Source organism: Sorex fumeus, unplaced genomic scaffold (assembly GCF_029834395.1).
Source record: "Sorex fumeus unplaced genomic scaffold, SorFum_2.1 ptg000213l, whole genome shotgun sequence".
In the NCBI taxonomy this organism is placed as follows: Eukaryota; Metazoa; Chordata; class Mammalia; order Eulipotyphla; family Soricidae; genus Sorex; species Sorex fumeus.
Genome location: NW_026606270.1, coordinates 2,387,983 through 2,400,722, shown reverse-complemented (window position 1 = coordinate 2,400,722; position 12,740 = coordinate 2,387,983). Strand labels below are relative to the sequence as shown.

General features: G+C 53.0%; 1 protein-coding gene across 1 annotated transcript; it reads right to left on the bottom strand.

Annotated features, from left to right (window-relative positions):
• Positions 1–772: 772 nt before the first annotated feature.
• TP53RK (TP53 regulating kinase) lies at positions 773–3,207 on the bottom strand. Its single transcript, XM_056108431.1, has 2 exons — positions 2,828–3,207; positions 773–1,489 (listed from the first exon to the last, which is right to left on the bottom strand). The coding sequence occupies exons 1-2, from the start codon at positions 3,093–3,095 to the stop codon at positions 1,008–1,010; spliced, it is 750 nt and encodes a 249-aa protein (XP_055964406.1). The 5' UTR covers positions 3,096–3,207; the 3' UTR covers positions 773–1,007.
• Positions 3,208–12,740: the final 9,533 nt, after the last annotated feature.

Here is a 12,740-nt window from a genome sequence, read left to right as displayed (position 1 = left end):
TGGCACCCCATACGGTGCCCCGAGCACAGCCAGGAGTGATCCCTGAGTGCAGGAGTAAACCCTTTTTACCCCATAAATAACTTGGTACCAATCAGTTAATTTGCTTACCATAAAAATAGAGCAATAAAAAATAATGTAGTTTTATATCAAGTGTGGAAGTTACAAGTTACAGTCGCCTAAAAGCTGGGCCTGCTTCTTATTCTTCTTTTTTTTTCCTTTTTTCTTTTTAGGAGAAACTGAACTTAAGCATCATTTGTCAACTTTTTCCTCCCCCATGGTCCTCGGACACACCCTGCCCCCTTGAATGTATATGGTCAAAACATATACATTCCCTTGTCTAGACAGATATCCAAGTTTCATCAACGGTAACTACCATGTGAAATACATTACAGTATCATTTTGAGCCCCCACCTGGCCATGCTCAGGGTCTACTCCCTGTGCAATGTTCCTGGGTTGCTCCCTGAGGTACTGGGGAATGGGGGGGTGGAGGGGGGAGGATCAGAGGGGCCAGGACTAAACCCGGGTTCGGGGTTCGGGCATGCAAAGCCTTCACTTCGCCCCTGGCACCATCTCCCTGGCACTCTATTTCCTTTTCTACATACTGGTTGCACCCCGTTCTCTTAGTTTCAATAGCAATGATGCCCCCCCAAATGCCAGGGCACAGGTAAAGCACTGCTGTCCCAACTGAGACTGCGTCCTCGTCCCCAGACTTGAACTGAAGCAAGTGCTCAGGAGGTGGGTCCTGAGTGTCGCAGGTCACCGTCACAAAGGCAGTCTGTCCCGCATCTGCTGTAATCCTAAACCCCTGCCCGCAACAGGTCTCTGTCCATGGCGAGGACCTGAGAAGGGCCACGGCAGACAATGTGCCACCCAAGCACGATCGCAGACACCTCGGAACACATCGCCACCCCTTTATTGCGGTCCATCCTCATCCGCGGGGCATTCCCCGGAAGCCACTGGCCGGTGCCTGGCGGTGTCCCCCGTGCGTGGCGGCCGCGCCCGTTCTCCTACCCGACCATGGACCTCTTCCGTCCTCTCAGGCGCACTTCGTCTAATTTCTTCAGCACGGGCTGGGACTTCTTGGAGGCGGCGGCGTAGCTCTTCAGGAAGGCTTCGAAGAGAGTCTCGGTGTTGGGGTGGGTGCTGAGGAAAGCCTTCTCCAGAACGTAGAGGTCGACCCCCTTGTCCTCGGGAAGCGCCGACACGAAGCTCAGCCCGAAGTCGATGAGCACGATGCGCGGCGGCGGGTCCAGGGGGCGTGTCAGGAGCATGTTGGAGGTCGTGAGGTCGCCGTGGATCAGGTCCTCGTCGTGCATCCGCGCCAACACCTGCCCGATGGTCTGGGCTAAACCCAAGAGGCTCTGGGGAGTGTTTTCCGCCTCCATCGTGGACTCAATGTAATCTCGAACCGTCACAGAGTCTTCAATTTCTTCCATGTATAAGCAATTCGAAGCGTAGTCCACAAAAAAGACAACCGGGGCGGATATTCCTGCAATCAAACACACAAGTTTTGTTTTATTTATTTATTTTGCTTTTTGGGTCCCACCCGGCGATGCTCAGGGGTTCCTCCTGGCTTTGCACTCAGGAATTACTCCTGGTGGTGCTCTGGGGACCATATGGGATGCTGGGAATCGAACCCGGGTTGGCCGCGTGCAAGGCAAACACCCTCCCCGCTGTACTATTGCTCCAGTCTGAAACACAAGTTTTTTTTTTTAATTTATTTTTTTTTATTAGTGAAACACCATGAGGTACAGTTATAGACTTACAAATTTTTGTGCTTGGGTTTCAGTTATACGATGATCAAGTACCCATCCCTCCACCAGCGCCCATCCTCCACCACCTCGGGTCCCAGCATCCCCCCCATCCTCTATGGCAGGGCATTCCCTTTTGTTCTCTCTCCTTTTGGGTGTTGTGGTTTGCAAAAGAGGCATTGAGTGGCAGTCATGTTTGGTCTATAGTCTACTTTCAGCATGTTTTTAACACAAGTTTTTAAACACAAGTTTTTAAAGCCTGAGCCAGCCAGTTTGTAATGCCAAAGTTCCCTCTTCCTTTCTTAGACTTTATCATCATAAGAAGCAAAGAGGCAGAAGAGTGACTGTGACCCAGGTTGTTACAATCTCCAGGGAGCCGAGCTGTGTGTTGGCTCAGCTCTCTCCTGCCGGCAATGAGGGCTGGGTTCGAATCCCAACAGCTTTCCTTACACAGCATCATATTAGCCTCTCCAAGTCCCATGTCCTCCTCCTCCTCCTCCAATTCAACATAGGCCACTTTTCTGGTTCCGGAGGGCACAAAAGTGGGGAAAATAGCAGGAAACACAGCAGCTGAGATCCCTGCTTTAACTGAACTCAGTCATGCAGAGCAAACAAGAGGGAGAGGGAGAGGGACAGACATAGACCGACTGCACTCATTTGTGCGATATATTTAAAAAAAATAAATAAAAAAAACCTTGCTATGAAACTGATCCCCAAGGATAGTAAAAACAAGGGCCAGGAGGTCTGGGCCACACGTGGTGGCGGGGAGGGCACTGAGAAGGGACCCCTGTGACAATGAGACAAGAACTGGACGCTGGAAGGCGGTAAAGGGACAAGCATAACCTCTTGGTGGCTACTCTCCGCGCCTAGAGTGCAAACCATGATGCCAGAAAGAGGGAGGGCGGGCCGCCAGGAGAGGTCCCCGAGCACCGCGCCAGGAGCACGGCGCGCGGTGCACCCCTGCCCCGATGGATGAATGAATGAATGAACGCATGCATGCGAGCATGCATGCATGTCACTTTCTAACGAGAAGCCACGAGAGAAGTCGGAGCGGGCCCACACCCCGGCCGGCCTACCTACGCGGCGGCAGCGGAGCAGGGCCCGGGCCTCCTGCACGGTGCGCCGGCGGCCGAGCCGCGCCTCCAGCGCCGGGTGCCGGTAGCCCTTCGGGAAGCGGTGCTTGACCACGGCCGCGCGGCCCAGGAAGCGGCCGCGGAAGACGCGCGCCTCGGCGCCCTGCTTCACCAGCTCCAGGCCGCTCAAGAAGCGGTCGCTGCGCTCCCGGGCTGCGGCCAGCGCCCCGGCCTCCAGCGCCGGCTCCTCGCTGCTCCCGGCCGCCGCCATGACTGCGCTCGGGCGCCGCCGCTCGGGGCCTCTCGGCTCTCTCCGGAAGCCGTCGGCGCGGCTTCGGCCCCGTCCGGAAACTTTCGGGCCCCCTCGGCACTTCCGCCCCGTGCGAGCGGCCCCGCCTCCCCGCGCTCGGGATGGCTCGTGAGGCCCCGCCCCCATGCTCGGAAAGGCGCGTGAGGCCCCGCCCCCACGCTCGAAAGAACTTATAAGGCCCCGCCCCCCACGCCAGAGAAGGCTCGTGAGGTCCCGCCCCCGCGCTCGGAAAGGCTCGTGAGGCCCCGCCCCCGCGCTCGGAAAGGCTCGTGGGGCCCCGCCCCCTGATCTTCGGCTCTCTTCGTAAACCCTCGGGCTTTCTCGGAAAAACAACCCCTCCCACTTCTCCCCAGAAGCCCTCGCGCGCTCCGACTCTCGGCCCCGGGGATCCCGCCTTTCGGCTCTTCCTGGAGCACCTTGGTGCCTCTTGAGAGTTTTCTGCATCTCTCCTCTTTTCAGAAGCTCCCCCGTGGGGCAAGCTCCCCAGCCCTCCCCGGGGCTCTCTTTATGGGACTTCTCATTCCCCCTGCTCAGAGCCGAATGTAGCAGACAGACGTAAACCCTCGGCCTTTGGCTTGGAAGAGCAATAGTTACGGTTGTCGAGTGAATTCTGCAGGAGCTAGGTCAAATGATGAGAATCACTTTACGTCGGGGCTGAGAGTGGGGGAGGGGACGGATAATTCAGACCCAGAGGGTGTTGGAAGCCGCGAGACTGCAGGGAAGGTGGAGCAGAGGAGGTAGCTTCCCAAGCTTCCCAGACTTAAGTTGCAAGTGATTGGCAAACAAACTTTTACTGTCTGTACCTTTTTTCTTTTTTGCATTGCAAAGAGAAGACAGGCTCTAACAGATTCTGACAATACAGAAAGTTGCATACATCACATTGCCTATACAGGTCATCAGTGGACGCCACCCCTCTTGATACCGTTTCTTTGTGTGTACATATATATGTGTATATATATGTATATATATATATATATATGTACACACACACACCACAGGCTTCTGGCACTCTGAAAGTAGAACTTTCCTCTTAGAGACGATTTGTTAGGTCTTTTTAAAATCCTATAATGGTAAGATTCCATACACACACACACACACACACACACACACACGCACGCACGCACGCACACACCACCTCCCAATAACCTGACAACTCATACCAAATAGGAGTGTTCCGCTTTCTCATAGCTGGGGAAACCTGTGCTTGCAGCAACTCCCCTTTCCTGACTCGTTTTCCTCAGGGCGAATGAGAGTGAGGTGTTGAGAGGGAGGTGTGCCTCCCCTCTCCACCGACTTTCCTCCCTTAGGCAATTCCTAGTGGGCAGTTTTCCCGTTATCAGTACATAGAGCCCTAGTACATTCTGGTGAATGTTCCTTGTTGCCTCACTTTAGTTCCCAGCTGTGCTTTGTTTGCCCTCTCTGCCACTCCCCTCCCCCTCCCGCCACAGGCTAAAAGTTCTCTTGCAAGCTTCCTGCAGCCGTATCCATTCATCTTAGTTTTTTAAATATTTTTATTAGTGAAACACCATGAGGTACAGTTGTAGACTTACAAATTTTTGTGCTTGGGTTTCAGTTATACAATGATCCAGTACCCATCCCTCCACCAGTGCCCATTCTCCATCATTTACATTTTTTTTTTATTTTTGTTAGTGAAACACCATGAGGTACAGTTGTAGATTTACAAATTTTTGTGCTTGGGTTTCAATTGTACAATGATCAAACACCCATCCCTCCACCAGTGTATTTGTTCATCTTTGCAACTTCCCTGAGTGTTTAAGAGGGTAAAAGGTAAAAAGGTAAAGGCCCTCCCGTTGATCATCGATTTGCTCGAGCGGGCCCAGTAACGTCTCCATTGTGACACTTGTTACTGTGTTTGGCACATCGAATACGTCACAGGGAGCTTGCCAGGCTTTGCCGTGTGGGCCAGATACTCTCAGTAGCTTGCCGGGCTCCCAGAGAGGGGTGGAGGAATAGAACCTCGGTTGGCCAGGTCCGCCGCTTGCAAGGCAAACCTCTGGGTGGCTGGCAAGTTCCCCATGACTTATTCGATATGCCAAATACAGTAACAAGTCTCACAATGTTACTGGGCCAAACACAGTAACAAGTCTCACAATGTTACTGGGCCCGCTGGAGCAAATCAATGAGCAACGGGGTGACAGTGACAGTGACAGTGATGTTTCTGGGTAGTTGGAGAAGGGAGCTAAGATTTGCTGCATCCACTAAACTTCCCTCTAAGACTTGCCCTCTACGTCTCGGGTCTATTTATGCTCCCGTCAAATGGCAACTTACTCCTTGCAAATTTACCCTCCCTGACTCTCCCCAGTGGCTCCTCCCTGCACCTGTGGTGTGGTGCGGTGCATAGGGGCCAGGTAGGGCTAGAGAGGCAGCTGCAGGAACTGGAGAGAGGTGGAGGTGGGCGTTGAGCAAGCAGCAGTGGGTGCTTGGCCTCATCCCAAGGACTCTTCCTGCTGGAAGGAGGGTGCTCCCCTGCAGGGGCGACCATCCGAGGAATGCCCCTTGGAGTTCTCCGCTTCTGGCTGCAGAGGATAGGGGTCCTGGACTTCCACTTCAGCCTTTGGGGTTTGGGGCCACACCTGGCAATGCTCTGCTCAGGGTTTACTCCTGGCTCTGGGCTCAGGAACGACTCCTGCCGGTGCTCAGGGGACTGTATGGGATGTCGGGGATCGAACCCAGGTCAGCCACATGCAAGACAAGCACCTTGCCCACTATACACTCTGGCCCCTCAGTTCTAGTCTTCCTGAGCCTAAGCAGTCCCTAAGGAAGACCTCGAGGCTCCTCCTCACTTCCTGTCCATCAGCACCTGATGCTCACGTATCCCTTTATTCATGAACTCATCCAACACATGCTCCTATATTCCAGGCCCGAGGCCAGGGCCTGGCACACAGCATTGGACAACATATGTGGAACTCCTGACTTCCTGGAGTTTGCACGCTTCCAAGTAGTAACACATAAAACTAGGCACGTGAGATAATATGCAGGTGACCCAGCTGCTATGAAGAAAATGGAAGTGGGTCTGAGATAGCTCTGAAGAGTTTCCTCTCTCTACCCTGAAAGCTTGCTCATCTGGATGGCCCCTTAGGGGCCGTAGAGCAGAGAGAGGTAGAGCAGGGGCTAGTGGCACACCTGTCAGTAAGGAGACAGGACTTCAATGAAATAGAGATAGAGTCCTGGGATAGAGTAGATCCCTGGTGGGGGTTGGAGGGGGGACGGTTGTAGCAAGTGCAAAGGTCCTGGGGCAGGAATAGGCTCGGCTTGTTTGAAGAAGAGCAATTTTTTAAAAAAACTTGATCACAGTGAAAATACCAAGTTATTCATGATTGGGTTTCAGGCATACACTGTTTCAACACCAATCTGGTCACCAGCGTCCACTTCCTTCCACCAATGCCCCCTGACCCGGCTTACCTCCCACCCACCAGTCTGCTTCTATGAGAGGTAGCTATTTTTTTTCCATTAAATTTTTTTTTTGTTTGTAGATGAATCACAATGAGATACTTCCACAGTTACAAAGTTATGGGATGCAGGTTTGTACCCCGCCCCCCTTCTTCAAAAATGTTTGATTGAATCACTGTGAGATACAGTTACAAAGTTGTGAGAGGCAGGTTTTTTTTTTTTTTTTTAGGTAAGTTTTTGCACTGTGGTTTACGGTGCTGTTTCTGATGGAGGAAGAGCAAATCCTTGAACCTGTCTCTGCTTTATTTCTTCTGCAAACTGGGGTTTGGATAATTCCCCGGCTGGGAGGAGCTTGTGAGGTGGAAGGCGCCTCTGCTCAGCACACTCTTCATGTGTACGTTTTGCTTTCCTGCTTGTGGGTCCCTATTGGGAGCTGAAGAAAGGCCCTTTGGGAGCCACAACTGCCGCCCTCCACCCCCGGCACCCCGAAGGGCACTGGCACGCGGGTGAGGGCCCCTGTTCCAGCGTCAGCCCCTTGCATGCTCTGATGTGCTTTCCAGCCACCTTGGTCAGCTGCCACTGCTCAGTGCTCACCTGGAACCCTTTCTACTTCCGGTGTCCACCTTCCGAGATTGTGACTTTGGTTAACGCCTCTGCTAGCGTCTAAGTCTCCGTCATCTGTCTGAACCCGCCTTTGGAAAACTCACTGTGCAAACTTAGTCACCAGGGGCGGTTTTGCTATGGTGTAGCCACACTAATTTCTAGGGTTGAAAGGAAGTTTAAAGGGGCTGCAGCAATAATACAGCAGGGAGGGCGTTTGCCTTGCACGTGGCCGACTTGGGTTAGTTCCGTGGGGGCCCGCAAAACCACTCTCCGGCCCGCGGAGGTGGCCCTAGGATCCGTAGGTGCAGGGAAGGACCAACCGAATGAACACAAGACACAAGAAACAGAGTACAGTTTAGAAACAGAGAGAAAAAGGGACAGGCTTTATTGAGGGATACAGGCTGGTTATATAGGGTCTGGGGCAGCCCAGTCAGAGCAGAAGCAATATAACCATACATGGTAAGGTCAGCAACAAGAGCTTTACCTAACATTCAAGGTAAATGTTTGTACATCAAAGGGTCTTATGGCAGTAGGTGCATCCTGAGCTTTACATTTGTATATCAAAGGGTCTTAGGGCAGTAGATGCATCCTGGAGGTCACTATAGATAAGGCCAGATAAGATAGCTGCCAGCCTGATGTTATTTGCTATAGATCAGGCATCCACTGAGGTCAGGAAGCCCTGGGAGACTGTCACCAATGTCTGTCCCAAACAGTTCCTAACATGGGAACCACGGCTAGGGTCTATGAGAGGGCTTCCCATAGGTTCGATCCCCAGCATCTCATATGGTCCTCTGAGCACTGCCAGGAGTAATTCCTGAGTGCAGAGCCAGGAATAACCCTTGGGTGCCACCGGGTGTGACCCAAAAAAGCCAAAAAGAAAAAAGAAAGTGAGTTTAAAAAATCTTTCAATACTCCCTAAAGTATTTAGGAGAGAGTTCCTTCCCTTCCCACCCCCGCCCTGTACCATATAGGACCCTGGTTCTCTAGGTCCCTGGGCCCCTGGGCCCTTTTCTAGACTCATAACTTGCCAAGCAACTCTGCTCTCTGAGCTACAAATATGTTTGCCTTGTCTAACTTTATCATTCTTCACAGCTCCTTGTCACAGGGCCTTTGCACCTACTTCCCGCCCCACCCATCCCAAGTGTGTTGCTTAGACCTACTTAGACATCCTTTGGGGCTCAGTCCTCCTTGATGTCTCAGAGGAGGTAGATTATGACTCTTTTCAATGGGGGGGTGCATATCTAGCACTCTTTTCATTTTGGGGGTCACCACAGCTATGCGGGACAAGTGTATGCGGTGCCAGGGATCAAATTCGAGGATCTACAACATACAAGGCACATACTCTGCCACTTGGATTCTCTCCCTAGCGTGGAAAATCCAGTTTGTTTATTTATTTTTTTCTTTTTGGGTCCCACCAGGCGATGCACAGGGGTTCCTCCTGGCTCTGCACTCAGGAATCACTCCTGGCGGTGCTCGGGGAACCATATGGGATGCTGGGAATCGAACCCGGGTCGGCCACGTGCAAGGCAAATGCCCTACCCACTGTGCTATTGCTCCAGCCCCGGGAAAGTCCAGTTTGGAGAGTTCAAGGTATCCCTGTGATCACTTCCCCTCAGGCACTGTCCCAGGCTCCTTCTGTTTGCTTGGCTAATGAATGAGGAGGAGCACTGAATGGGCTGCTGAAGGGAGGGTCTCAGCTCCTCTCGGGGTCCTGCCCTCACCACCTGCCAGGGGTCCCTCCCTGGAGCCACTCACCAGAGTCTTCATCAGAGGGAAGGAGAGAGAACGGGAAAGGATGAGCAAGAACAGCCCCACACGGAACTGCATCCTGCTTAGAAACCGTTCCCTGGGGCCTGTTCAACGTCAAGGAAAGGCTTCTTAAAAAGTTTTAAAAAAATGTTTAAATGCCTGAGCTGGGGTTTGAACCCAGGACCCCACCCATGCAAAGCCTGCATACACTCTACCACAAGAGCCCCAGCCTAAGAAAGCCACTTTGGAAACTAGGCTTAAATAACCCAGTTTCTTTCTTGCTTAGGGCACCATATAAAAAGGGGATTAGAAGACAAGTCAGCAAGCATCCTCATGATTAAAGCAAGCCATGGAGATGGAGGGGTGGGGAGAGAAGGAGGGAGGAGAGAGAAAGAGAGAGGAGAGAGAGAAAGAGAGAGAGGAGAGACAGAGAGAGGTGTGAGAGACAGAGAGAGAAAGAAAGAGAGGAGAGACAGAAACACAGAGATAGAGACACAGAGAGAGAGGAGAGAAAGAGGAGAGACAGAGAGAGAGGAGAGGAGTGAGACAGAGAAAGAGACAGAGACAGAGAGAGGAGAGAAACAGACAGAGAGAGGAGAGAGAAAGAAAGAGAGGAGAGAGGAGAGATAGAGGTGAGAGAGAGACAAAGAGAGAAAGAGAGGAGAAAGACAGGAGAGAGAGACAGAGCGAGGAGAGGAGAGACAGATGGAGAGAGGAGAGAAAGAGAAAAGACAGAGGCAGAGAGGAGAGGACAGGAGAGAGACAGAGAGACAGAGAAAGAGACAGACAGAGAGACACAGAGAGAGGAGAGAGGAAAGAGACAGAGAGAGACAGAAAGAGAGAGAGGAGAGAGACAGAGACAGACACAGAGACAGAGACACTTCCTATTCTTCCCATCCTCAGCTCCTGTGGGTAGAAGCGCCCTGGACATGCTGGGCCAGTTCTCCTGGTGACAGTTCCAGACATTCCAATATCCAGGTGGAGGAGGAGTCGTCTCATGACAATGACAGACAGTCTCCTCCTTGGATTCTTCTCCACACCAGAAGGCAGAAGATCCGAGCGGGTCTGAGCCTGATTCCCGCTACCCTGGGCTTGACTCGGCTCAGCAATCTAGACCAACGTGTGTCCTTGAACACCAGACTATTTGCCTTATTTGTTGATTATGCAAGCAAGTCCCGGCACTGCCCTTGACTTTGGTGTCTTGGCCCGGACCCCGAGGGGAGAGGCAAGAGTCCCTGTTCTCATCAGGCAGGTGCAAAGGTGAACTAAACTAATCCACGCACAGTGCTTCAATCACAGCCTCTCGCGGTCTCTCAGGGGCGTAAGCTCTGTTCTTAGTTATTATTACCACAGAGCAATTTTCTTCTCAACGTTGCCCCTGTTGAATGGTACTCAGGGAAATTGCGGGTCAAGAATCTGAAGAGGGAACATAAGAGATGATCAGTTAGTCTCTGCTCCACAGTGCTGGGGTCTCAGCTGGAAGATGCTAATGTCTGGGCGCCGGCAGGGGCTGGAGGCTCTCATGGGAGCCAGTGGTGGTGGGTGGGGTTCCTGCAGGCGAGGCCATCATGAAGCTTTTTTTTTTTTAGTCAATAACATTTTATTTTATTTTTTTAAAATTTTTTTAGTGAATCACCGTGAGGTACAGTTACAGACTTACAAACTTTTGTGCTTACGTTTCAGTCATACAATAATCGAGTACCCATCCCTCCACCAGTGCCCATTCTCCACCACCAACATTCCCAGTATTCCTCCCACCCCCCCATCCCCCACCCCCCACCCCCACCCCCGCCTCTGTGGCAGGTATATTCCCTTTTACTCTCTCTCTCTCTCTCTCTCTCTCTCTCCCCCCCCCCCCTTTTGGGTATTGTGGTTTGCAATATAGGTACTAAGTGGCCGTCATGCTCGGTCTATTATCTACTTTCAACACGCATCTCCCCTTCTAGCGGGCCCTCCAAGCATCCTTTACTTGATGGCCGCTTCTCTATCTGAGCTGCCTTTTCCCTCAGCATGTGAGACCAGCTTCCAAGCTGAAACATGAAGCTTTGAGTGGTCCTCCCTGTCTGCACTGAGCTTCCTTACAAGGAGGCTCGGAAATCTGGGCAGGACAGTCCTGGGAACCCCACCTGAGATGTCTCAGGGTACCACTCTACCTGGACATCCTACAGGTCACAGCGGTCTGTCTGGAGCTTAGGGCGGGGGCCAGCTGGTGTTGGGGCTGTGTTTTCAGTCTGCCACCCTGGCTCGGACAGTTCCCAGGATTACACGAGGACCCCATCCGGGGAGGTCTTGCCTCTGCCGTGTCTGTGGCCTGGTCCTGCGGGGCCTGCTAACAGAGGCGCAAAGGTATCCGCGAGGATGGGTTTGGAAGATCAAATTCGTGCCTCTGCTCGACTGAGACTCTGGGCTGGTTGGTCTAGAGTGAGAAATAACCGTGTCCCCAGCCTGGACTCTCCGTCGAATTGTCAACCTTTCCCCACAAGGCTGCCTGATGAGCAGCTTCACGCGTGCCGCCAGGGCAGAGCTGGGAGCTGGGCTTCCCCTCCCCGAGCGACTCCCCCTCTGGGCTGCTGTCCTCAGGGGGCTCTGCTCCCCCTCATCCTTATCCACAGCATCTTCAGGGCTCACTTCTCAACAGCCAGGTGCTGACTGCTCCCACCCTTGCTCCTTGCTCCCTGTAACCAATTAGGAACCATCCCCCAACCCACCCCCACTACACCCCTCATCCCTGCAATAAAATTCATGGTCCAGACTTCCCAAGGCTGCCCTGTCTACACTCTCCCAGCTGCCCCTCTGTTCTTCTGCAGACCCCCTCGGCCACCCCACCCGCTCCTGTCTGTAAATTCAGCCCAGCCCACCCTCCTCCTCCCCCCTCAGGCCCGGTCTAGACCCAGGGAAAGGCCCTCGGACCTGCCTGCACCATCACTTCCTTCACTCTGCCTCCCTGGCCCCACTTACTTTTGTTTCTTCAACTCATCTGACTTTTGGTCATTTTTTCTTTTTTGGGGGGGAAGGCGGGCATACCAGGTGGTGCTCATGTCGGACTCCTGGCTCTGTGCTCAGGGATCATCCCTGGCGGTGGTGCCTGGATCAAACGTGAGAGCCTTCCCCGCTCCCTGTACTATTTCTTTTTTTTTTTCTTTTTGGGTCACACCCGGCAATGCACAGGGGTTGCTCCTGGTTCTGAACTCAGAAATTACTCCTGGTGGTGCTAAGGGGATCATATGGGATGCTGGGAATCGAACCCCGGGTCAGCGGCTTGCAGAGCAAACACCCTCCCTGCTCGCTATGCTATCGCTCCAGCCCCAAACCACTTTATTTATTTATGTTTGCTTTTTGGGTCACGCCCAGCAATGCTCAGGGGTTACTCCTGGCTCTGCACTCAGGAATTACTCCTGGCTGTGCTCAGGGGGACCATTTGGGATGCCGGGATTCGAACCCAGGTTGGCCGCATGCAAGGCAAACTCCCTCCCCGCTGCACTATCGCTCCTGTCCCTCACTGTACTATTTCTTGCGCCTTCGTCTTTTTTCTTTTTTTTTTAATCTGTCTTCTTCCTCCCTTGGCCAGTGAACTGCACAGGTGAAGAACTGCAGGCGCTGTTCTCCCAGCCAGCACCTGAGGCCTCGCGCGCGGGAATAAACAGTGGCCCCGCTCAGGGATGCATCAAGGAAGCGGATTCTGACGGTGCCTGCTGTGTGCACAATCCGGACTGGAGTCCCTAAACGGAGTTTCTAAACGGAAGGGGAGACCCCCGGAAAGGCTGCTGGTGGAGACCCCCAGCCAGGACGGGGCCAGGCAGGGGGCGGTCCCCAGGTCCCTCTGTCCTACCTCCGGGCCCTAGA